Source organism: Mastacembelus armatus, chromosome 18 (genome assembly GCF_900324485.2).
Source record: "Mastacembelus armatus chromosome 18, fMasArm1.2, whole genome shotgun sequence".
NCBI lineage: Eukaryota > Metazoa > Chordata > Actinopteri > Synbranchiformes > Mastacembelidae > Mastacembelus > Mastacembelus armatus.
Genome location: NC_046650.1, coordinates 2,527,332 through 2,550,035, shown reverse-complemented (window position 1 = coordinate 2,550,035; position 22,704 = coordinate 2,527,332). Strand labels below are relative to the sequence as shown.

At 39.6% G+C, this 22,704-nt stretch overlaps 1 protein-coding gene across 16 annotated transcripts in view; it reads right to left on the bottom strand.

Moving 5' to 3' along the window:
* ank2b (ankyrin 2b, neuronal) overlaps positions 1–22,704 on the bottom strand; it is a 161,845-nt gene that overhangs the window by 18,371 nt on the left and 120,770 nt on the right. For 6 of the 16 annotated variants that reach the window (XM_026330614.1, XM_026330606.1, XM_026330657.1 and 3 more), the window contains 21 exons: positions 22,104–22,176; positions 21,398–21,454; positions 20,241–20,385; positions 19,042–19,129; positions 18,302–18,405; positions 17,501–17,539; positions 15,971–16,195; positions 13,147–13,301; positions 11,947–12,158; positions 10,971–11,175; positions 10,786–10,882; positions 10,447–10,675; positions 10,090–10,215; positions 9,809–9,931; positions 8,736–8,757; positions 2,008–4,050; positions 1,409–1,486; positions 1,137–1,268; positions 876–1,025; positions 553–790; positions 2–62 (listed from right to left, as the gene is read on the bottom strand). In XM_026330614.1, the coding sequence (XP_026186399.1) occupies positions 2–62; positions 553–790; positions 876–1,025; positions 1,137–1,268; positions 1,409–1,486; positions 2,008–4,050; positions 8,736–8,757; positions 9,809–9,931; positions 10,090–10,215; positions 10,447–10,675; positions 10,786–10,882; positions 10,971–11,175; positions 11,947–12,158; positions 13,147–13,301; positions 15,971–16,195; positions 17,501–17,539; positions 18,302–18,405; positions 19,042–19,129; positions 20,241–20,385; positions 21,398–21,454; positions 22,104–22,176 (4,602 nt within the window). Of the gene's footprint in view, position 1; positions 63–552; positions 791–875; positions 1,026–1,136; positions 1,269–1,408; positions 1,487–2,007; positions 4,051–8,735; positions 8,758–9,072; positions 9,106–9,808; positions 9,932–10,089; positions 10,216–10,446; positions 10,676–10,785; positions 10,883–10,970; positions 11,176–11,946; positions 12,159–13,146; positions 13,302–15,970; positions 16,196–17,500; positions 17,540–18,301; positions 18,406–19,041; positions 19,130–20,240; positions 20,386–21,397; positions 21,455–22,103; positions 22,177–22,704 lie in introns of all 16 variants that reach the window. The other 10 variants (XR_003297165.1, XR_003297164.1, XM_026330683.1 and 7 more) reach the window with 8 other exon arrangements.

The following is a 22,704-nucleotide window of genomic DNA, read 5'->3' as shown; positions in this document are numbered from 1 at the left end:
CTTGTTTAAAACTCCCTGTGTGCACAGGGTCTGTCAATTCCTCATATATTCTTTGTGATGAGCTGCAAAAAAGAATATTTCAATATTCAGTCATTCTATGGCTTTTGTGATTAGTTGAAAAAAGAGCAACACTAACTCTTTCATATAATTACAGTATTTCCTAATACTGTCATGATGTACTAAATCAACTATATTCCAAAAACTGCACAATGCATAGTATGACCAACTAAAATTTAACATGTGGGTGTCAGTGACTTTCAAATGTATTATTATTACTGAAAGTTAGTTAAAAGTCCTTTGAGGAAAAATCACACATTCAGCTTCTGAATATGGATACTCCAGTGATAGCATGCAGTAGATAGATTCTGAGCTATAAGATACAGTGGACTAGATATTTATCTATCTAGCCTGAAATCAAAATTATTAGTTCAGTTTTTTTCAGTGAATCTTTGGAACTCATTCAGCATGCTGATACACAGACCTACACACAGAAAGCACCAACATAACAAATATGGGTGTAGTTACTTGAATTAAAACATCTGGAAAACTTACTATTCTGCTTCCATCTCCTTTTGCAGTTTCTCTTTCTGGGCATTTCTGAGAAAACTTGTTGCTGTGGACTCTGGGGTCTCTAATCGTCCTGCTGTCTCGTGAAGTGATGACAAACTGGAGCAGAGGTCCTCTGCTGACACCATGGGTACCTCCTGTCCTGAGCCTGGACTCCTACTTTTGGTGTCTGTGCGCCTGTCTGGCCTAGGGCTGTCAATGTCTTCATGAAGGGCAGAAAAACCTGAAAGAACCAATCTGAACATTATGCATAGACATAACAACAACCTAATTATAGGTCTGTTACAAGTTAACATTGGCTTGTGCACCTTCACTATGGTCCAGTGCTATTGTCTGCTCGATTTCTGCATAGGTGTGTGATGATGTCTCCTCCTGAGTAGACTTGATTATCTTTGTTTCAATGACGTGAACAATGTCCATGCGGTTGATTTTTGTCAGTCTTGTTATCAGTGTCATTTCTGTTGAAACAGAAAACCGCAGTTCCACTTTAAATTAGAAGAAGAACTTCTACCTTGTGCTTGTTTTAAAAGCAGTGATTCTGAGATATATGCACTCTACTTATCACTTACCTGTGGCATGCTTTCCCTCCCTCTCTGCCCAGAGTTTCAAAAGAGCATGGCTTTGGTCTTGAAGTGAGTTGGGATTTTCAATCCTTATCAGGTTGATGCTTTCCTCACTGAAGTTGAGTTCTCGTGCCAACTCTTTGGACAGAAGAAAATGTAATAAAAGATAATAATGGTAATCCAATAAAATTAGTAAAAGTTTTGAAATGATGTTTTTTATTGGTTTAATTAATCTTAATTAAATTTAGCTTGGTCATTAATACTGTGGTGTGACACACCTGTCCAACTGAAGCCCAGATGGTCAGCTATAATGGCCAACCTTTGCTCTTTTCTCTCCGCTTCATCCTGTGGATCTACTGCAAATACCACCAGATAGCCATGAGTGGTCAGAGCCACAAGGTTCCCATTCAAGTAACATTCATCGTATCTGACATCTTCACTGGCTTTCTTGTTTTTGTACAACTAATTCTGTATTGAAATAAGGAACTGTAACCCAGCATAAAAACACAATGCACCTGGAAAGAACCATTGTGATAGTTCTCGTAGTAACACTATGGTTCAGGAAAATCGAAAAATTATTCATATTGCATTTGTCTGTTCAGATTATTATGTACAATTTCATCTTTAAAGGTGTGGGTCACATAGGTTTTTTCACAATTTCCATAAAGCCTTTAAGTCAATCTTGAGATTTTCAGCACACATAAAAGGAATGAGAGACATCATTACACACACACAAACACAGCTCAAGCGACACATCCATATGGATTCATCAACTACAACGGGCCTTAACTACAAGAGACAGAGAGGCAGCACCTTTACAGCTAGTGTACTAATGAGGCACAAGAGATAGAGAATAGCCCCTTAAACTGGGGGATACCTTGACTTTGGACTTTATCGTCTGGGATTCGCTGCATCTGTGTCTCAACAGGGTCGTCCCACAGTGGTCTAATAGGAAAGACGTCTCCTGAGGGAGGGAACTGCAGCTCAGGAAAAGTTTCTCTTTCTATAATTGAAGGATCAATGAGACTGCTTTCATCATCTGAGTTTGCCGCTGCAGCCTCTTGTTCTTTCTCTGTCTCTGCCTGTGCCAACCTTGCCACAACTTTTGCTGCTTCATCACTTATTTCTTCAAAGAACTCAATGGATTGTTTGTGTGGATCACTTTTCTCTTTAGTGGGTGTTGATGCATTAGGTGACTGACCACTTTTGCCACGGACTGGCAATCTGGACTTAGACTTTGCTGACTCAGCACTCAAAGGGCGTCCCTGTTCTTTCTTAGCAGATGGCCTAGTAGATTCCCCCTCACAGAAACTCTTGGCTTTGGAAGATGTTGTCTTGGTTTTAACACCCAGAGAGGGACCTGCATCTGTCTCAGATTTTCTCCTTGTATCCTTTTTGACATGGACTTTAACCTTTTTGTCTTGGGTAGGTTCAACACGTTTGACAGATGAATTTGTCTTGACAGAGATAGCCTTGACAGGAATCCTAGATTTAGAGTCAGAAGTGAAGGAGGCCTCTTTTTTAAGACAGGTTGAAGAAGTTGCCTGAGACGGAGAGGAAACTGTGGATTTACCCCGATCTTGAGCAGCAGACTTAGCTTGTGTTTTGACTGGAGTCTTTTTAATGCTACTGGAAGCACTTTGTTTAGACTTGCCTGTTGGTTTGGGGGCTTCTATCACTGACTGTGGTTCCTCTGGAGAGGAATCAGAGGATTCCTGACTCTGCTCAGAGTAAACAGATCTTGTGACTGTGGTTTCTGCTGTCTGTACGTTTGTTATTTGGTCAGGGAAACTGTCTACCTCTAAAGACCCTTCATTTACATTTTCATCTGTTTTCTCTGGACCTTCAGCGGATGTCTGATCTTTCTTTGGTGGTTTGCCTGAAGCGGAAATACCCATTTTAGGGATTTTAGATTTGGAGGCATCAGCTTTAGAGGCAGGCCAATCAGCTTCAGTTGGAGACTGAAGGTGAGAATCAATTGTTTCTTGTGAATTCTCATCTTCTTCAGTCTTAACCTCAAGTGTTAGATTGAGGCCTACTTCAGGTTCATTTGCTGATCTCCTACTTTCTTGCCTCACCTCTTCTAAGACAGGCTCCTCTAAAGGCTGTTCACCTAACTGGAAAAAAGCAAAGCCACCCCCCTCTTCCTCATAGCTCCTTTTAGTCATATCAATAGCACCACTTCGAGTCATCTCAAAGAGCTTCCCTTCTTGAAAGAGAAAAGGATTGGGCTCACTGGTAGGAGTACTTTCTTCTGTTGGTGTTCTACCGGGTGTTGTGTCTGGAGTTGCTTGAAGAGACTGGCGGTCCACCACCAGATTCAGTATCTTCTGTTCCTCCTCTTTGACACGAGCTGCAAAAGTGGCATCATCCTCCCGCATGGCAGACCATGAGTCAGTGTCTACTTTTGCAGTGACACCTTTTGACTCAGTTCTGGGAGGTTCTAGCGACTCATCATCCTCTTCTGTGTCATCATAGATACTGACCTCAGGTTTGAACATTTCCTTTGTTTGACCTGTAGCAACAGTTACACCAAGTCCAGCCTGTTGTGCTGCTATATGCCCCTTGCAATCATCTTTAATTTCATCTGTCACATTACTACCTGATTTTAGCGTACCAGTCTGTAGCATGCTAACACCTATATCTTGACCATCCTTATAATCTACTTTGTTTTCCCTTGACTTCCTTAAGCTCTCCTCCTTTTCAGTCCTGTTTTCAACAGTCGATATTACTATAGACTTTCTGGCATTAGTGTCTTTATCATCTTTGATAGATGGTGGGACTGTTTGTTCCTCTGCAGTTTCCAGTTTGAATTTTGAATGATGCTGGTCTGAGACAGAGTGAGGTCCCTCTGAAGTTACACTGGCTGTTGTTGGTGTGTTCTTGACCTCTTTGCTGTGGGATCCATCATGCAAACCTGCTGAAAGAGGAGAGGGAGGTTGTACTTTAATATGGGGATCAACAAAAAGCGCTAACTTTGAATCTTCTGTGGGTCTATTGAGCCCGCATTCATTTTGCGAAAACTCTGCACTTGTGGGCTCTATTATTTCATAGCTGTCATCCCCTATTTTGGCAGCTGGTGAGGTAAACACATTTTTTCTAGAGTTCTTTTTGCTCTTCGCTTCTTGTTCCATTTCATCAAATGTTTTTATTTTGGCTGCCATCTTAAACATCTCCTCCTCTGGAGTGAGTTTTCTCTTAGCTTCATAGTTGTCTGATGTATCCTCTTCTGGCTCTTCAGGGATGACAGCCGGTTTAGATGAAACAGAGAGGAATGTATGATCAGGGGGATTGGGGTTTATTTCATAACTTACCTCTTCAGAACTAGGAGTATCAGGGGAGAGAGGACTCTTACCGGAACTTGTCATCTGAGATGCCTGCTCACAACTGTCATCATCAGCACTAGCCTCAAGGTCTTGAAGCAGCCTACCACGAAAAGCATCTTGGGGGAATTCTGGACCTTTGGATGACTCTGGATGATTAGAAGATTTACTAGATGGACCTAGTGTTGATGTGAAGGAGAGGAGGCTTTTTTGCTTTACAGGGCTGCTCTCTAAGGAGTCATGAGGGGGTGATTCCTTAGTTGGGCTAGGTTCAATAGAGTCTGGGGACTTATGAGAAGAATTTTCTTCCATGAGAGGACTACCCTCTAGAGAGTCTCTGTGGCTTATCGTCAAAGAGTCATCAGCTAATGGACTGAGAGCATCTGAGTCTTGTTTTAAAGGCAGGTCTAAGCTTTCATGATGCTGAGAAGAGGATCTACAGAGTGGAGAACCAACTAAGGACAATGCTAACTGGTGACCTGGTCTCTCATCATCACTAAGAAAAGTTTCTACATTCTCTGAAATTCTCTTCATGAGACTTTGAACTTTACACGGCATGCTCCTTTGAACAGATATGGACTCACTTGTAATGTGGTCATCTGCAGCCTCACTGGAAGTGACAGGGTGGGTCAGTTCTGTAGACAGCTGGTCACCACTGGTCCCTAAACCAGAGTCTCCAGACTTCTCTGTGTCTTTACTTTCTTTTTTGACTTTAGTGGTAGCTGGTGCTGAAGTTGTAGAGGTCTGCTGTCCAGTTTTGGGACCAAGACAAAGACTTTCAGGACTTGTGCCTGGGGTAGCTAGGCCCTCATGTTTGTAACTGTCCTCAGAACTCAGATGAGGGGTTCCATCACCAGAACTGGCACTTAGTGAGTCTGCCACACCCTCATGTTTTAAGCTGTCAGAGCTATCGTCAAGGCCACCATTTCCAAAGTCTACAGTTTCAGTTAGCTCTGAATTGGAGACAACACCTGATTTGGTTTCTTTCTCTCTGACTTGCTGAGTGATCTCTTTCTTGCCAGGTTTGGAATCCAAAGAAACTTCTCGCTGGCTTGGGGCTATTGCTTTATTTATGGATTTTGAATGGATGATTTCTGATTTTGTGGTTTTCTCTGATCTTGACGTAGTGGATGTTTTGAGCTCAAATAGCCCAGACTTACTTTTTGAGGGATCCTGCCCTGTTTGAAATGCTTTCATCAGCTCTTTAACTGACATGGTCTCCTCAAGTTTTTCAGATTCAGCTTTAGGTGACTTAGGGGGGGCCTGTTTTGTCTTAGAGCTTTCTTTGGCTTTTGGAGAGGGTTTGCTCATAACAGGCAATTGTGAAGGCTTACTTCCAATGACCTTTTTGCTCTTTTGTTCTGCCTCTACTTTCAGCTGTAAAGCTTTGACTTTGTCCTTTATTGACCCAATGGGAGTTTCTTCAACCACTGGGGATACTGGTGATACTGGAGCAGGGGCTGTAGGCACACTGAGACCCCCCGTTTCTGCCAACTCCTCTGCCTGCCCCTGGTCTTTCCCCTTCCTTCTGACTGGCTTTTTAACATCTGCAGCAGTGGTTTTATCATGCACTTTAGTTGTGGTTGCTTTTGCACTTTTGCGTAGTACAACATCAGTGAATTTTTCTTGGACTGGCTTTTTAGCTTTTACTTTGGAGCTTACTGGCGAATCCAGCAGGTATTCTTTAAGGTCACCACTGTCCTTTATGGCTTTAGGCCTGGGAGCCCCTCTGTTAACTCTACTTTCACGTAAGACAGGTTCTTGAATTTCTAAGGCTGCCATCTTTTTGGCCTCTTCTATCTCAGTGTCTGAAAGGAGAACCCACTCCTCTGCCATTCTAGCTGCATTTGCTGCCTCCTCTGTTGCTTCACCTTCATAAGTTCCACTCCTCAGTATCTCACTAACTTTCTCTAGGTCCTCTTTGACTTTCTCTAAGTCCTTCTCCATTATTTCTAGTGGTTCTCCAGAAACTTCCTCAGTCCCTTTCTCTAGACCACAACCTCCTAAGGAAGGAGATTTCTCTGTGGAATCTGCAGTCAAGATGGCAGTCATTTTGATCAAATCTTGTTTCATCTCTGACACGTCGGATAGGAGGTCTGGTTCTCGAATCAGCTCTGATTTCAGGACTGATGTCTCCGTCTCTTCATCTTCCATATGGAAGAAGAACAAGTAAGGAATAAATAAAATCAGAAATTCAAATGAAAGGAGACAGACATCGGAGAGTGTGGTCAGGACAAGATTGGAGCACACTGCAGGAACTGTATGACAACAAATTCACAATGGGTTCTACATCAGGGTATCAGAGGAACTGGGCTTACACTTTCACATGTCTTTGAGGAACCAAGGTAAAGCAAAAACTAAAAAAATCCAATGGGAAAGGATATGAGCAGGAAATAACTTGCTTATACACTCAGCACGCCCAAACTCACAAGACAAAACTATAGAACAAAACTAAAGTACAGAAAAAAACGGTGCTATCTGTAAGTGACAACAGGTCACCAGACTAAAAGTACAATGGAAAAAGCACAACAAAGGAAAGAAAAAGACGATCAAGGCATCTCAAGATTGCTTAGATCTATGACAAATTTCAATGTGATGACAGGCGAAAATGGCATGAAACTAAATTTGAATGTCAGCTGAGTTTATCAAAGAAAGCCAGTGATAACTTATTTAAATATGATGTGCCATGCTTTTCAGTCTAGTACAAAGCACATCATTTATATTTTCTTCCTATCCCAGAATCTAAGGAAGAAGGAGGATCTCAGGAATATTATTTAAATATATCTTGAAGGGAGGGACACTATTTTAATTCCCTTTGCCCCTTCTGCCTTTTCCAGCTAAACATTCAAAATATAATGAAATGAGTATTGAAATTCCACACAAAACTGGACAAAGCAATAAACAAATGGTGTTGTGAGGGGACATTCCAAAATCAAGGCACACAAACAAAAGAACAAATGAACTGTCATGAACAAAACATTACATATAATTATACAGGCGTACAATCACACGCATACACATAATGCAAGTTATTTCCATGCAAAGCAAAGGGAAAAAGTGAGTGGAGTGAGTGTAAAGTTTAATGTAAAAATTAAATTCAAAATTAGAGAAGAGGTCCTTGTGATCAAGAGCTGTCTGTTAATATCTCTCCATTCAATAATGTGGTGACTTCATCATCTATATTAAACTAACATTTTATCTATGTCAAATTTCTCCGGAAAACACATACATGAATATTCAATTAATGATATACTGTATCAACCTTCTAGGTACAGTATGTTTCATGTATAAGTGATTGTTTAAATCATGAAGCTGATATAAATCCTCAAGGTAATTATATTTGCCAATTTCTGCTGTGTTATCTTCACATAGCTATATGAACAAGGCAAGGAGGGTAGAAGGGGAAGGATTCAGTGTGGGTAAGGAGGTTGGTTACTTTTGCTTCACCGTTAGAGTAGAGCACTACAGCTGAAGAAATACTTATATTATGGCCTCTAATTTCCTGGGAATATGTCCTAGTGCAATCATTAGCACCAACTTTCAGGAACTCAAAGTGTGAGCAATGACCTTTTGGAATTTGGGCAACTAGAGATGTAACCCTAGTTGTGTGACTCCACTCAACTCGACCAAAGATTGAGTTTGTTTGGAGCCACAAAAGTGCAAGTAGAAAAACAAATACAACAAAAATGGCATCTTGAGACTTATTAACGCACCTTCCTGACCTTTCTTATTAACTCACCTTTCAAAAATTAGAGGCCAGCATCACATAAGTATCACCACAGTATGAATGAGTTTAATTTCAGGTACATACGTAGACAGATGTTTTTAATGGTTTCTCCATATGTCCAATCTCAAATTTTGAGGGAGAAAGAGTTAAATCAAAGACATTGAGACAGGTGAGATTAAGAAAAAAGGAAAAACAAAAGAAAACAAAAAGAAAAAAAATGAAGATAAGCCTCAGGAGAAACAAAACAGACATAGGGAGGTGCAGGTAAAGCCTTTTGCTTGTTGTGTGATACAAATGCATGAGGCTTAAAGGGTTTTAACAAGATGTACGTGTAAAATTAAGCTTAAGGGTGAAGCTGCATGTGTAAGTGTATTAATCTTGTTATTCTGCAACCTCTGTTCAGCTACTGTACATTAGTCTGACGTGTCATTCATACAGTATAAGTACTACTGTCATATGAGCTTGATTAATATATACATATGCAGTACTATTATAGAATAGCAACTATTTTAGTAGAAGTTATTACATATGGAAAAATAATAGCAAATCTCTTACATTTCTCTAGCATTCTGCTGGTCTGGAAAAAATATGGAAAAAACTCACAGTTAGTCTTATGCCATCAATTGCATGTGCCAAATATTACAAAAGTCTTACTGCTTTACAACTTTCTATATTAGGTAAAGGAATACAAAGGACACACACGACACAACAGCCAAAATAAGCTACACAACTGACATATCACAAACTGATCTACTAAAGTAAACAAAATCTGTCTAGAATCTGGCTATTTGTGTAAATGGGTAATATTTAATCCTGATGGTAAGACGGTGGACAGGATAGATCAGCAGAGCTAGTTAGTAGAAACAGGAGGGGAAGCAGTGGCTGCTTTTACCTCTTCCTCTTGCTCTTGGTCTGAATCGGACTCCTTTGGAAAGCAAGAAGCAGCAAGAAGCAGAAAGATGTACAGAATAAAACAACAGCAACATCAAAGGCAGAAAAAGATGGGGTAATGCATGGTTACCTTAGCAACAAAGACAGGTGTGATTATCAATGTGGTCCTCGAAGCTGCATTAGGCAAAATTTCCAACTTAAAAAATATGTATTTCTTAGATCCCTTCTCTTTTAGATCATGTTTCTTTTAATATTATAAAGTATATAAGCTATCACACTGCATGACCTCTGGGATTCTCAGTTCGTTATTGTTTTCTAATGTCAACTTCTACTGTTGCCTAGTACAGCCTTAAAGGTGGATCAGTGGGTAGAACGTTTCACATTAAAGAAGCAACAAACACTTTTATGCAAAAATGTTGGCTGCTCACGGCAATAGTGCAGTTTGGTAGTTCGGATGTCAAACATTCGGCAGTTGGGATGTCAAACATTATTATTAGAAAAACTAAATTATTCTTTGGAATATTAAAAAAAAAATTAATTAATTACATTTTTGAGAACAGGGAGATTAGGATGTATTAGAAAGCACTGTTCTGCTTCAAGCAACCAGAGCAAATAATTAAAGAACTTTTTATTTTATCCTACAGATGGCAAGAGCAGTTGTACTTACACAAGCTAAGCAAGTACAGTAAAGGAAGGATCCTATGTTGTCTAGTGAAATGACAGTGTCAGCTCCTCACCTTGCAGTACGTAGGGAGAGTGATATTGAGGTTACATATGGCATTTTGGGTGAGTGATCTGTAGTTCCTGGGTTCTCTCATAAAGGACAGACGACCACATGGCTCCTGAGTGCTGTCTCTGATCTGCAAACGCCAAAATAAGGATAAATCAGTTATTCTTTTGGAAAATCTGCTGTGCAATCAGAGTAATTCAAATTGATGAACTACTGTTTGATGGACACTCATATATGAAACTTTACACTTTTTCATGTGTGAAATACACAAAAAGGTATGGTGCTAACTTTGATGAAAAGTGCAAGTCTGTTCTCCTTAAAGGCAAAGAAGCTGAATAGATGATGCTGGCCACTTTTGGTGAGGGGAACCAGGTTTCCAAAGCAGTCTGCATAAATAGGTTTGCCTTCCAGGACCTGAGAGATATAACAGCCAGATGAGTAAAATGGCCACAAAAAGCACAAAAAAACACAACGAAATCACTTGTCATTCCCTTTTCTCTTCAAACAGCAGTATATCCCCTTTCACCTCCTTGCGGTATTGCACCAATTTTTCAATAAGTCTACAGCTACACTCAAAATTTAAAAAATGCATCATGGCAGAAGCCTCAGTTGGTGAGATATTCCTCCTCTGCTCTTCTTCCTCACCTCTACATCTCGGCTGCGGGCCACCTCAGTGAAGTTCTCCTGCTGCTCTAGTGTTTTATCAATCTTGTCATCAGTCATGCAGAAGCAGCGCAGGCGGGCCTCAATGGGGTCATGTGTCTTGGCAAAGATGACAAACTTGGCCATGTAAGGGACACAGATGATCTCCCGGTACACCTGAGTGGAGAAGTTGACAGATTCCTGGATTTGCCGACAGTCTATGAGCCAAAACCTAGAAATCAGAACAGATTAGAAAGATCTCCGATTAAATATTTGTTGCCTGCTACAGCTGAGTCCTTTTAAAACAGCAATAAATGTGTTTCAGCAAATTCTTTTTGTTACCTTGCAGACACATTGGTGGTAAATGAGACACAGTCATTGATAAATGTTAATGGAGTAGTTCCTGTTATATCCTCCCATTGGGCTGGTGTTGTTCCACCTGCACATGGACAGACAAGATGGACATGTTAGAATGGGAGCTCAAGTCTTTGGCCCGTCTACTTAAAGATTCATATGTGTTCTCTAACCAGTGATACTACAGAGTAGTCGTAAGGTGGGGGTGTCACCCCCGAAACCATTGAGAACCGGGTCGGAGTTGCTTTTGGGGACAGGGATGGTCATGGTGATGGGTTTGTGGAACTTTCTCCTGCGGGGCTCCAAGGTGACAATGGGGCTGAAAGTGGCCTTGTTCCCCAGGATTTTCCTCACTACATCTACACCCACTGGCTGGGCCTGGAAGAGGGGAGAGCATGCACAGCAAGCTTACCTTTTGTTACCAATAAACCCTACAAATTGTCTTTGTTGAGGTCTGCAATTAAGATGGTCTCCTGACTGAAATGTTGGCTGCAGTAACCTCTGTACCAGGGCTGTCAAATAATTGTCCACTACAAGTTTAAACACACAACAACCATGTTCACCTTATCCATACGGACCACAAGTACATTTTGTCATGAAATAATATGGATCATTCTGGAGAAATATGTTTGTTGCTGATCGAGCTGAATCTCCTAAATAACCAGTCAGGGTTTCCACTTTCAGAAAAATCACTGGAAATGTGGCTGTCAAGAAACTCATTACTGGTTCTGGATATTGCTATGAATAAGCAAACAGCTTTGGGTTATCATGACGGTTTACACAGATATTCTTGATCCCCAGAGGATAATCCCTGATTTCTATCCACGAGGTCCTGGTTAAGAGTAAACTGTCCCCATTGAGTTACCTACCATAAAGTTGGATCACATGTTAATGTTCTCTTCAGAAGACAAAATAATACTAATGATGATTCCCTGACTTTTCATCTAGTCATTTCATCTTTTCATCAGCTCACAGATTTGTCCTGATCCCAAAGAGAAAACCTGCATTTAATGATTGGTAAAACAGTTTGATTATAACCATAAAGAATTTAAAAAACAAAATCTAACCAGAATCTCCTCTAGTATACTATGATAAAACAAATACAACAACAAATCAATAGATGGACATAGTGATGCTTTTGATTATTACCTGCAGTCCAACCCTGATCCTTTTGGTGAGGGCTCCCTCAGGGAAAACTGCTTGTACTTGAGGAACAACAGTGCTGCTCAGTATACCTCCCTCTGGACCGATCAGGTTACTGTCCTGCTTTATGCGTGACACCACTGCAAAGTATTGTGGAAAATCTCTGGTAATGATACGGCAAATACGCTTCCTCTCCAGCTCCTCAGGTGTGTCCAACACTGGGGGAAGGAAGAAAATAACGGGTGTCAGAGCCATTAATGTCAGGATGTTTTTTACTCATGGTGCAGTCTTCCAGTACGAACTTTTTTATAGTCAAGCAGCTTGTTATTTGTTGTTTCCACCATGTACAGTAAATAGAGTGCAAAGGAAAGCAAAAAACATCCCTTCAGTAACATGGTGCCACATAAAACATACAATACAAATGCAGACCTACACTACAATACATATACTTAACTATTTGCCTTGAGCTACATGAAAGTGGACAAGTGCACATTGGACATTACATTTGTTAGGATCCTGGATTTTGGACTTCTTGTTTGGAACTTTTATTTTGATTTTCATTTCCCATACTACCTCAGTTAGTCTTTTGTAACTTTGTTTAATCCAGTCTGATTATGTTCACCTGTCTGCTTGGTGCCCAGTAATTAGCAGGATCTGCTTCACCTGTGGCAGTGACTATATAAGCACGTTTGCAGCCACTCACTCTTTGCAGAATTGTGGTTTACTCTTCAGTGATCACTATCCAGCCACCTGCCTGACCTGGACCTTAGGGAGTATACTAAATTGCTTTTAGACCTGACTGGATCCCTGATTGCCTGAACTGAACTAAAGTAAGGATTTGATTTGCTGGCCTGACCTGATTCCTGACTGACCAGAACCAAGTAGCTGACCTGAACCCCTGCCTGTTACTCATTACCTGACTAGAACCTAGTATTGGTTCTGATTCACCTCTCAGACCTGATTCCTGTCAGCCACCTGTTGTCTGACCTGGTCTTCTCAGTGAACCTGATTCTGCCTGGTGAACCTGACTGTACCTGTTTAACCTGATTCTGCATGTTGTACATTATTATTGTTCAGTACTTCTCAGTATTTGTTGGATTTTTCTGTTATGACAAAACACAATTTTAAGGACAATGCAGCGACAACCAGTATAGAGTTGTAGTTAGATAAGGTGCAAAACAGGGTAGTATGCCATCAGAGACTGACCCTCATCCATGCCGTTCAGTATCTGGTTGAGTTCCTCCTGGGTGTGTTCACAGTGATGCTCCTTCCAGCTTTCTCCTGTCTCACTCCTCAGGATCACCAGCTCCCTCTCTTTCCCCCTTAGGGCAGCAAAGTGAGGGATTTCCACTATCACAGGACTAGAGGGATAGAGGACAGGGAATGTGAGCCAGTCTGTACAAAATGTGATGGAAGACGTGTGTGTATAATTGTGGCGATGTTTTGTGTGTAGGGTTTGAAACACAAATTTGGGCTGATTTATTGGACTTGGTCAAGATATATTCTTGACAGTGTTCAATTTTCATATTTGTCCAGAGATATTTAAAATGATATACATATTTTTTTCCTGTACATCGCTTGTCTTTGTTTCGGATCCCATCAGCACATCTGTTAGAAACAATAGCCAGGATATATTGCAACTACGGCTCTATGAAAGCTAGCTAATAATACTTCCATTATGCCAACAATTATTCTTGTCACCTGAGCAATGTAAGACACCTGAGTCTGACATTAGCAGTGTAGCAAAAAAGCACAGGCATCTATGTTCTTATCAGTGAGACTGCTTTAGCCAGTCAAACATGAGTGCACAGTTAAACATGGATTAATCAGTAGCATGTTTTGGCATTGTGCTGAAGGTGTATGTGTGTATGTATATATGACTACTTACCTGATGTGCATAATGACTACCAACAACTCATACAATAAAAGAAACATGCAACATTAAATACATCTTCATGAGACAAACATGATTAACGAATGTTTTCATGTGATATTTAGATGGTTCTCTGGCCTGATATCAGGTTCATTATATTTTTTTCCATTTTTGACATTAAACACTAAAATTAACAAAGATGAATCAATATGGTAAGCGCTGTAATCGGTTTTTAAAACTGTAATTTTAAGTATTGGCTGTGGTGCCCTTGCCACCCTGGATGTTCAAGGGTAAGAAGTAGACAGTAGATGGATGGATGCAATTTCCCATATTATAGCTAAATTACTGTAAGAAGAAAAGGAGAAAAAAAAGCCCACAAATGCAAGTAAGTGAGTATGCAAGACTTTTTTTCATTCCTAATTTATTATTTACATATTCCAAGAATTGGTATTTGTATTTGCAAGAATTTTGCAAAATTAACATCTTGGACAACTTGCAAGCACACCATGCAGGAATGTTTCATCTGATTCCTTATCTACTCACAGGCCACACAACCATTTAAATCTCACACACACAAAAAACTTCCTACACACATTTATCAAGAAAGCCCGAAGCATAAAAACACAAACACATAAATGGAAAAGGCTAAGCAGAAAACAAAGAACATCAACAGTAATGTCACAGCAATGTGATGTCTAGAGGGTGATAAGTATCACGTGAAGTTGGGAAAAACAAACTAGTGCAAGCAGGATGATACAATAATTCATGGACAAAATAATATGAGAGGGAAGGGTTTCTAAAGGAAACAACTGAGACTGGCATCCATGGATTGTTTCATATGCAAAACCGTTGAATTACACCACCCTACCCGAGGAATTTTGTCCCCGGCGGGCCGAGCTGAAGGATTCTGCTAACCAAACTCTCTCCCTCATTAAGAGGTGGAGGGGCACTGGGGAGGTGAAGTTTACTGCATAACCAACCAAGCATCCATACGCAGCAGTGAGGAAGAAAGAGCACACACAATGTTTTGGTTGGGTGCAAAATAGGAACCTCGGGGACTGATGTGCAGTACTTGAGATTATAAACATTTGTAGCTGTATGTCTAATACAAAGTGTTGCAAACTAAATAAAAAAGAAAACATTACAAAATAATTTCTTTACATCACTTCAATCAATCTAGACAAACAGGGCAGAGACAGCTGTATGATCAGCTGTTTTTTAAGACCATTATTGTGAAAAGAAGTGTAATGTTAAATGATATAATAGTGAGCAGTTTTATACGGTAAATACTTTGGATATTTCACGATGTCATTAGATTAAAATATATATTTTGTCCACATTTATTCCCTGAGTTTATTTCATGATGCCTAGTTAACTAAATTCAATTTGAACACAATGTTTCTGCATAGTGTACATGTTAATAGAACAACAGTAGCTGTGGTTAGGGAAAAGTTAGTGGAACTGCTTATGTATTTATATAGAGAGAGTGAATGTTTAATGTTTTTGTAGTATACTGTCTCAAACATTACCAGCAGACGGCAGAATTTAAGGCCACATATCAAACCAATCATGGTGCAATGTAGTGGAGGTAGAGTTAATCAGAAAAGCTTTTTCATTACAGGTTGGGGATTGGGCTCGAAAAGAGTTAGACTGCAGCTGTTAAAGAAAACAGGACATGCTGAAGAGCAAAGATTAACAGATCCCTGGTGCTGGGAGAAAGCATGAGCAGATACACAAACAGTTTTAGTAAGGCAAAGGCAGGGGAAATGAATCTGAAAGAAAAAAGCAGCAGGTTGTGAGCTTCTCATTGGAACTGAATGCAAATCATTGTCAATAGTGTGGCTGTAGAGGCAGTGCTATGCCGTTGTCCTGTCACACTTAAGCTCTGCTAGACCAGAGATGTATCTTTATTAGAAATCAAATACTTTCTCAATTTCACTTTTTACATTTAATTCCAAATAAAAACTACATAAATGTTAAAAAGTATAGGTAATACAACTATTAACTAGTATTAAATTGATACTGCAGTACATCTTCATGTAGTATCAATATATTTAATTGCTGGTATCTGCGCATTTGTTTTTTGGTACCTCTCCGTATTTGTTTAATTCGTAGTCTTCTACATTTACTAACTTGACTGAGTAGCTGTAGCCTTACCCAAGGAACTGGGCTCCTGATGGCCCCACCTCGATGAGTCTGCTGGCCAGGCCCTCGCCCTCGACCATCGGGGGCATGGTTGCCAGACGGTGCCTCTTCACCAGTCGGCATGTCACCCGTGTGGGTGCGCTGCACTTCCTGGGTGGGATTATGATGCGCAGGCCATTCTGTCGGCAACCACGCATGGCTCCACCCCTGGCATCCACCATGAAACTGACTAGGAAGCTGAGGCAGAACAGGAGAGTTTCCCACAAATTAGTATATCGTTACAGCCATTAAATGATGAGAACACAGACACCAAAGCTACTTAGTAAAAGGTTGCTTGCCCAAGTGTTAACTCTAACTGCAACCCAAAAATCGAAACTTGAGAAACTGAGGTGGTTGTTGAAAAAGTACAAGTTAGATCATCTACAGCTCCATAGAGTATTTTCCCAACTATTAAGGTCTACTTTGTTTAAACTTTACATTGTTTAAAGCAGTTAAACACCAGCTTTAGAGGTGTACATCACTTATAGTAATTATATGTACATTTGAAACAAGCTCATGTAACTTTAACAGAACAGCAGCCACAGCATCATCATGGATGCCAAACCATGGAGTAACAGTAGCACAAGTACAAAAAAATTGTCAAGTCAGTAAATGAATCAGTAATGTTATTATATCAAATATTAGTGCACTAAGGATTTTGGTGTCTGTTTTCTCAACATTAAAAGGACAAGTTGACCAACAGCAATATTAGTCTTATCAAACTGCATTTTTGGAAATCATAGCCTGAGACATTTTGACTTTACTACTCATGCAACGTGGCAAATACCATATGCACATGAATCACACATCTAAATGAGGAGTGTATGGGTGCGATGAAGCCTTAATAGTGTATGATACCATACCAAATTCCAGCATTATTGTGCCTGTGTAATGACTTAAACAAACACAACAATGATTAACGCACACAAAAGTAACAAAAAACGTGTTACTGAATTCAGAAACACAACCAGTAAAACTGGTAGAGGACAGAGGTTTCTGTAGCTCTGTTCAGTATGGGAACTGCTCTGGTTGGAACTCAGGCCATAGTCTACTTAATGTGATCCAAGATGATTGTCCTATATTTTACACAGTATTATGCTGAAAACTATTGAATCCAAAGTATTCCTTGGAATAAAACAGAACATTGGTAGGTATGTTAGTGACAATGCACAATCCACAAGACATTGTGTGAAATTAACAAGTATGTCCTCAATTTTCACCTCCTCTTGACATCTCATGTGTTTCATGAGCTAGAATATGTCTTTTCACCTGATATCTCCAATATATAGTTAGTTTTCCTTCACTTGCCATACAATATGGCAATGTGTCTTAACTTGCCATAAAAAATGTGGCATAGTGAACCCAGCTGAGAGCTATATAAGGAGGTGTTGGTTGAGGACAATAACATACACAAACACCTCTCCACCAGGAGAGCACGCCTTGAGAGGAGGAAAACAATGAAGATGAGGAGGAGTATTATAGAATCAGGGTGCAGTAGATCACCTGCTGTGGTCTCCATGATCATGGCACGGAGAGGAATGGCTAAAAACAATAACCACATCAGACAGAAAGGAATCAAAAGTCAACAAGAATCAATTAAGAGAGCGAGAAACCCAGAGAGTAAAATCAGAGCAGACAAAATAGTCAGAATAAGGAAAAGCGGCAAATTGTAGAAGACTCAGATGTCCAGAAATTACAAAGACACGAGATTGATCATCTCTAATTCTGTGAAAAAAAGGAAATAATCTTGTTTTCCGAATCTCGTATTTTATTATTGAATATAGAATTTTGGGTTCATTAAAAAACATATGTAGTGTGTGTGACATTTTGCAACATGGAATAGAAATAATGTTTCTTAAACTCTACACTCAGTCTGGACATTAACTTAGCAATTCTCTTCCTGATGTCTAACAAGACAATCATAGAACAATCATAGAACAATCAAAGACTCAGGACTCCAGTACAAACTAGAAATATGTGATTATGTTTACTAGAGCGTACAATTTCGACAGAACCAAGGGAAAGCATTCCACTTCAACACACTGTTAAAACACCAATTTTAAATAAAAGTTAAGTAACTAATAATATTAATAATAATGATTAAATAATTAAATATAATTACCCACTAGAAACTTAATTAGCAGGTCTGCTATCATGTGACAAGATTTGGTTAAATGTTTATGGGTATTCATGGATTTGCACGATGTTTCATGTGCATCTATAGTCTCACAGTTTACACATACAGTCAACATGTAAGAGTGTACTGTAATATTATTTACTGGGTTTTCTGTCATTGTTACCTACCCAGAGTGGATGGGGCTGGATGATAAAGCCACGTTGTCCAGGTTCTCTGTTCCCCAACTCAGTCTGTATGAATCCCTCTCATTCTCCCTAGCAAGTGAAGAAACCTGGAACCAAAGAAAGCGATCTCTCCTTAATGGGCAATTCTAACCAAAGATATTGATTTTATGGTTTATTTGCCAAAAGGGATTAAGATACACATTCATTTATATGAAACAGTAAGTCACAGACAGTTGAAGAAACTTCTGGACTTATTGATCTGCCAGTCAGTTAAGTGAAGCATGCCTTTGAGTCTCTGTGGGTCAATCATACCTTAATGTAAAAGCATATGTGAAAGGAGTTAGTTGTAATGTGTGAGGGAAATGCACATTCACTGGGCAAATGGGATCTACTGAGATATGCATCTGCATTATGTAATGCACAGGATCCAGTGTTTTTAGAGTTTGAGCTTTAAGTCTAAAAAGAGGCTAAAAGGCATACTGACTTTAATCAGTATGGAACAGTTATGTAATGTATGTAATGCATAATTAGGTCTAACTAATTAGAATACAACTAACGTCTAATTAGAATATTAAACATATTCATTGTGCAGAATGGCCCCTGTGTTACAGTTTTATGTGTAGCACTGATGAACTAACATGTAAGAATCACTGAATGTTCTCACGATGATGCTAATCTGACCTGCTTCATATAGTGTTTATAGATTTTTTGCTAGATAGTTTATAGATTTGATCATATTATACCTGGTGACTGGTGAGCATCTCATCCATCATGCCTTCATGTTTAGGGGAATAGAAGCTGTGGTGAGTGGGTGTGAAGGATCTGTCCGAACTGGAACAGTGAAGAAGAAAAGAGTGAAGCCAGTCAGGCAGGAAACTAATGAGGACTATACTACAGATCATTTTCAGTTTCAGAAAGAAAAATAAAAGCAGCACAGTTGTCAAAACTAGAAAAATGTAGACAGGAGTTACTTCCCTAGCTTTATAACTTGATTGAAATGTCAGTTAGGGAAAATAGTGTAATTAAGTGAGTTGACTCAATGCAAACAAACTGTTTAGGGCTAGGTAATGAGTTTCCAAGCTAAGATACCAGCTACTTTGTTTTTCACATTAGTGTTGTCTCAATATGAAGAACCTCTAAAGAGCATTACAGGCACAAGATGCTGGCAGCCACAAGTGTTTCATAAACTTCTAACATTGTATTCTTGCTAGCTAACTGGCAAATTTAACATAGAGCTGCAAAAAACCCCAAAACAAAACAAACAAAAAAGCCCAAAGTTTAAAGAAAGAAGTGTCTCATTGAAAAAAAGTACAACCATCTCTAAAAACAGTCCAGCCCAGCCCCAGCAACTGTGATAAACTGGTGATTTCAATAGTGCTGAAAATTTAAAAGGCCCAGTACTTGACCAGCATCAGCACATACCTTTGCATTCGACTATGCAGGCATTACAAGAGGGACCAACGATGAAGTATGAGCAGGAGGTGTTGCAAAACACACACACATACAAATACAGGCAGTTAGTTGGTGAGTTCATTGCCCACAAGAGGAAGGGTTTTGTCAGTGCACACAGATACAGTACACACAGACTGATTAATGTTTAAGGTAGAACAACCATTCACAGCAAATACTGTATTAGTGATGAGAGAGGAACAGGGTCAGAAGAGGAACATATATGGTCACAAAGTGTTTTAGAAATGGGATTACATGCTACAATGTGATACACTACAGCTTCATGTGCTCTAAAAGTGTGCACAGAGCAAATGGAATTGTTTGGTAATGCAGCCTGTATAAGTCTAAAGAGTTGTTTTTTTTTTTTATTGTCCCACTTCCAGTGAGAATGTTAGTTAGATTATTAAGGACAAAACTGCATGTACCAAATTCTTCCAGTTCCTTTCTAACAGGGACAAAACTTGCCCCAATGGCTGGAAAGTGCTAGATGTACCTGTCAGTGTATTTTCCCCCCTCCAGACTGAAGCGGAGGTAGTTCATTCCGTCCAAGTATTGTCCCGGAAGGGAGTCATCTCCAAGCTCCCTGAGGTCCTCAGCTCTCAAATACTCCCCTCCGTCTCCTGTCATTGTATCTTCACCTTGAGAGAGTAGAAATAAGATTACACCAGGCAATGGATAAACTGACCAAACTGGGAAATGTCCAGATTCCAGTTTGAGCAAACTGCTGCAATGCCTGTTGTGTTTCCTTCTCATGGCTTCCAACAAATGCATATTATGCAAGCATTCACTATAGCCTTATGTTATCTGCACCAGTTGCACGTATCTACTTCTGTTCCACTAATGTACAGCAGGAGGCATCACTAGTTTCTGCAACTTCACCTAGGCCAAACTGCTTTGTCTGGTTTTTAGAACTGATAAAGTGTGTGCACTGCACTGTAACTGTTGAGATTAAGACCTGAGAGACTTGATAAACACATCACTGACATTTTTGACAAAAATTAAAAAGGCAATCTCCTCACAAATACTGCAGAGTTAATGTATGCTCTGCTATACTAGGTATTTGGGTGTTCTTTTTCCTGCTGCACGTGTCTCATCTCAATGCAAACTAAATACAGCCTGAGGTGAGATGGGAAGGAGTTGAGCAGCGTTCCAGACAGTCAGTATTTCCCCATTTATTCCTGTGGTATTAAAAAAACACTCAGGGATTAGTTTTAATGTTCTGCTTATCTCCTTGGTTTTGATATTTATAGTTTTCCAGGGTGTTTTTTAGCATGCTGGAAATGGTACTACTAACTTCTCTAATGCTCATTACTTAACCTGTAATGTGTTCAAGCTTTGTGCAAATAGAAATGTGAAGCACAATATGCAATATGCAAAATGCAATTTATCTTCTCATCTCGCTCTTGAAATAAAGTGAAAAAGCAGATATGGCAACATGTAGAGATCAGAGCTGTGCACTGATACCCTGTGCTAGAACTAAATTTATGGTAAGAAGACTCTCAAGTAGGAAAACTCACTCTCCCTGGAAGTTAGTACTTTTAACCAAACAGTAACCGCTACAGGCTCAGTCACCATGCACTGACTAACACTCTAATCCACTCCTGCACAATCAGCACTGCAAGTCCTCACACAAAACACTGTGCTGAATACCTTCAGCTTCCATCAGGTCATCTGACATAATATCATCATCATCAATGGTTTTCAGTGCTGTGGAGAAACCGTATAGTCACTCACTACCTCCTCGAATTTTGACCTTATACGAGTATAATTGTGGACATGATACCAAATATAGCACTAATTACACAAGCAGTTGACAAAGAGCAACATTAGCATTCACTTGGAGCTGTGTTAACACATTCACTAACATTCACATTGTATTGTGAATGTTAGCCTACATTTATTCTTATTTTAGTTCTGGTTAGGTCTCCATCAGGTCATGAGAAAAATATGTTGTTCCTCAGCTGCTAAAAACTCCACTTTTCTCTTTAAAAGTGTCTGTCCACTTCCAGGTAGTGTACAGCAGACATAGACACTAACCAGGAAGCCTATTTGTGATAAACCAGGTCAAACAAGGGTTTGTACTGGGAAAACTGTTGATCTGGTTGATCTAAGGCAGGGGTCTCAAACTCCAAATATCCCTGCCCTTGCAGCTTCTGATTGGCTGAACGCACCTGATCCAGGTAATCAACAGTGGGCAGGGCAGGTTATAGTAACAAAACAAGCAAAACCATCTGACATAACATGTGGCTCAGCATGATCAACATTGTCACTAGACACACAGCTGGAGTTACAGAATAGTGTCTTTTCATGCCTGAATGTGTGTTAATGTTGACAGACAACAGTGTACATGACTCACCCTCTTCATCTGAGACATCCAGAACTTCAGTCATGGTCTCTGGCACATTAAGCTTGTGTTTCTCTGTCACCGTCTGGTAGTATGGGAGGAAATAGATCCCATTAATTATCATTCACAACATATAGACATAATCTCTCTTAAATGACTGCAATTCAAAGAATACTCTTTGACAGAGCCATCAGTGAGTGATTTCTGCATAGATGGAGCATTGCTGCCAGCCAATGTGGAAGCAGAGAAGAGAACTGCAGCTCTTTGGTTTTGTTGTAGCATTGCACAAGTAATCAGAAAGTAATTCTACTTTGATATCCCTGTTATTACATGTTCCATGTTGTTTAGTTTAGTTTAGTTTTTTTGTTTGTTTGTTTTTTTGCAAAATATCAAATATAACTGACTTGGTGCTTAATAATACTTCATTGGAATGCAACCAAATATGGATAATTTGTAGCAGTCATACAACCGTCTTCATTTGGAAGCTGGTAAATTGAGAATACCTTATATCCTATGTTTTATGAATGTGCCACAATTTACCAAACTTTTATTCTTAATGAAGATTCAGCCCAGGTTTCTTGATTTCTATAATATAACCTAATACTTAAGATTA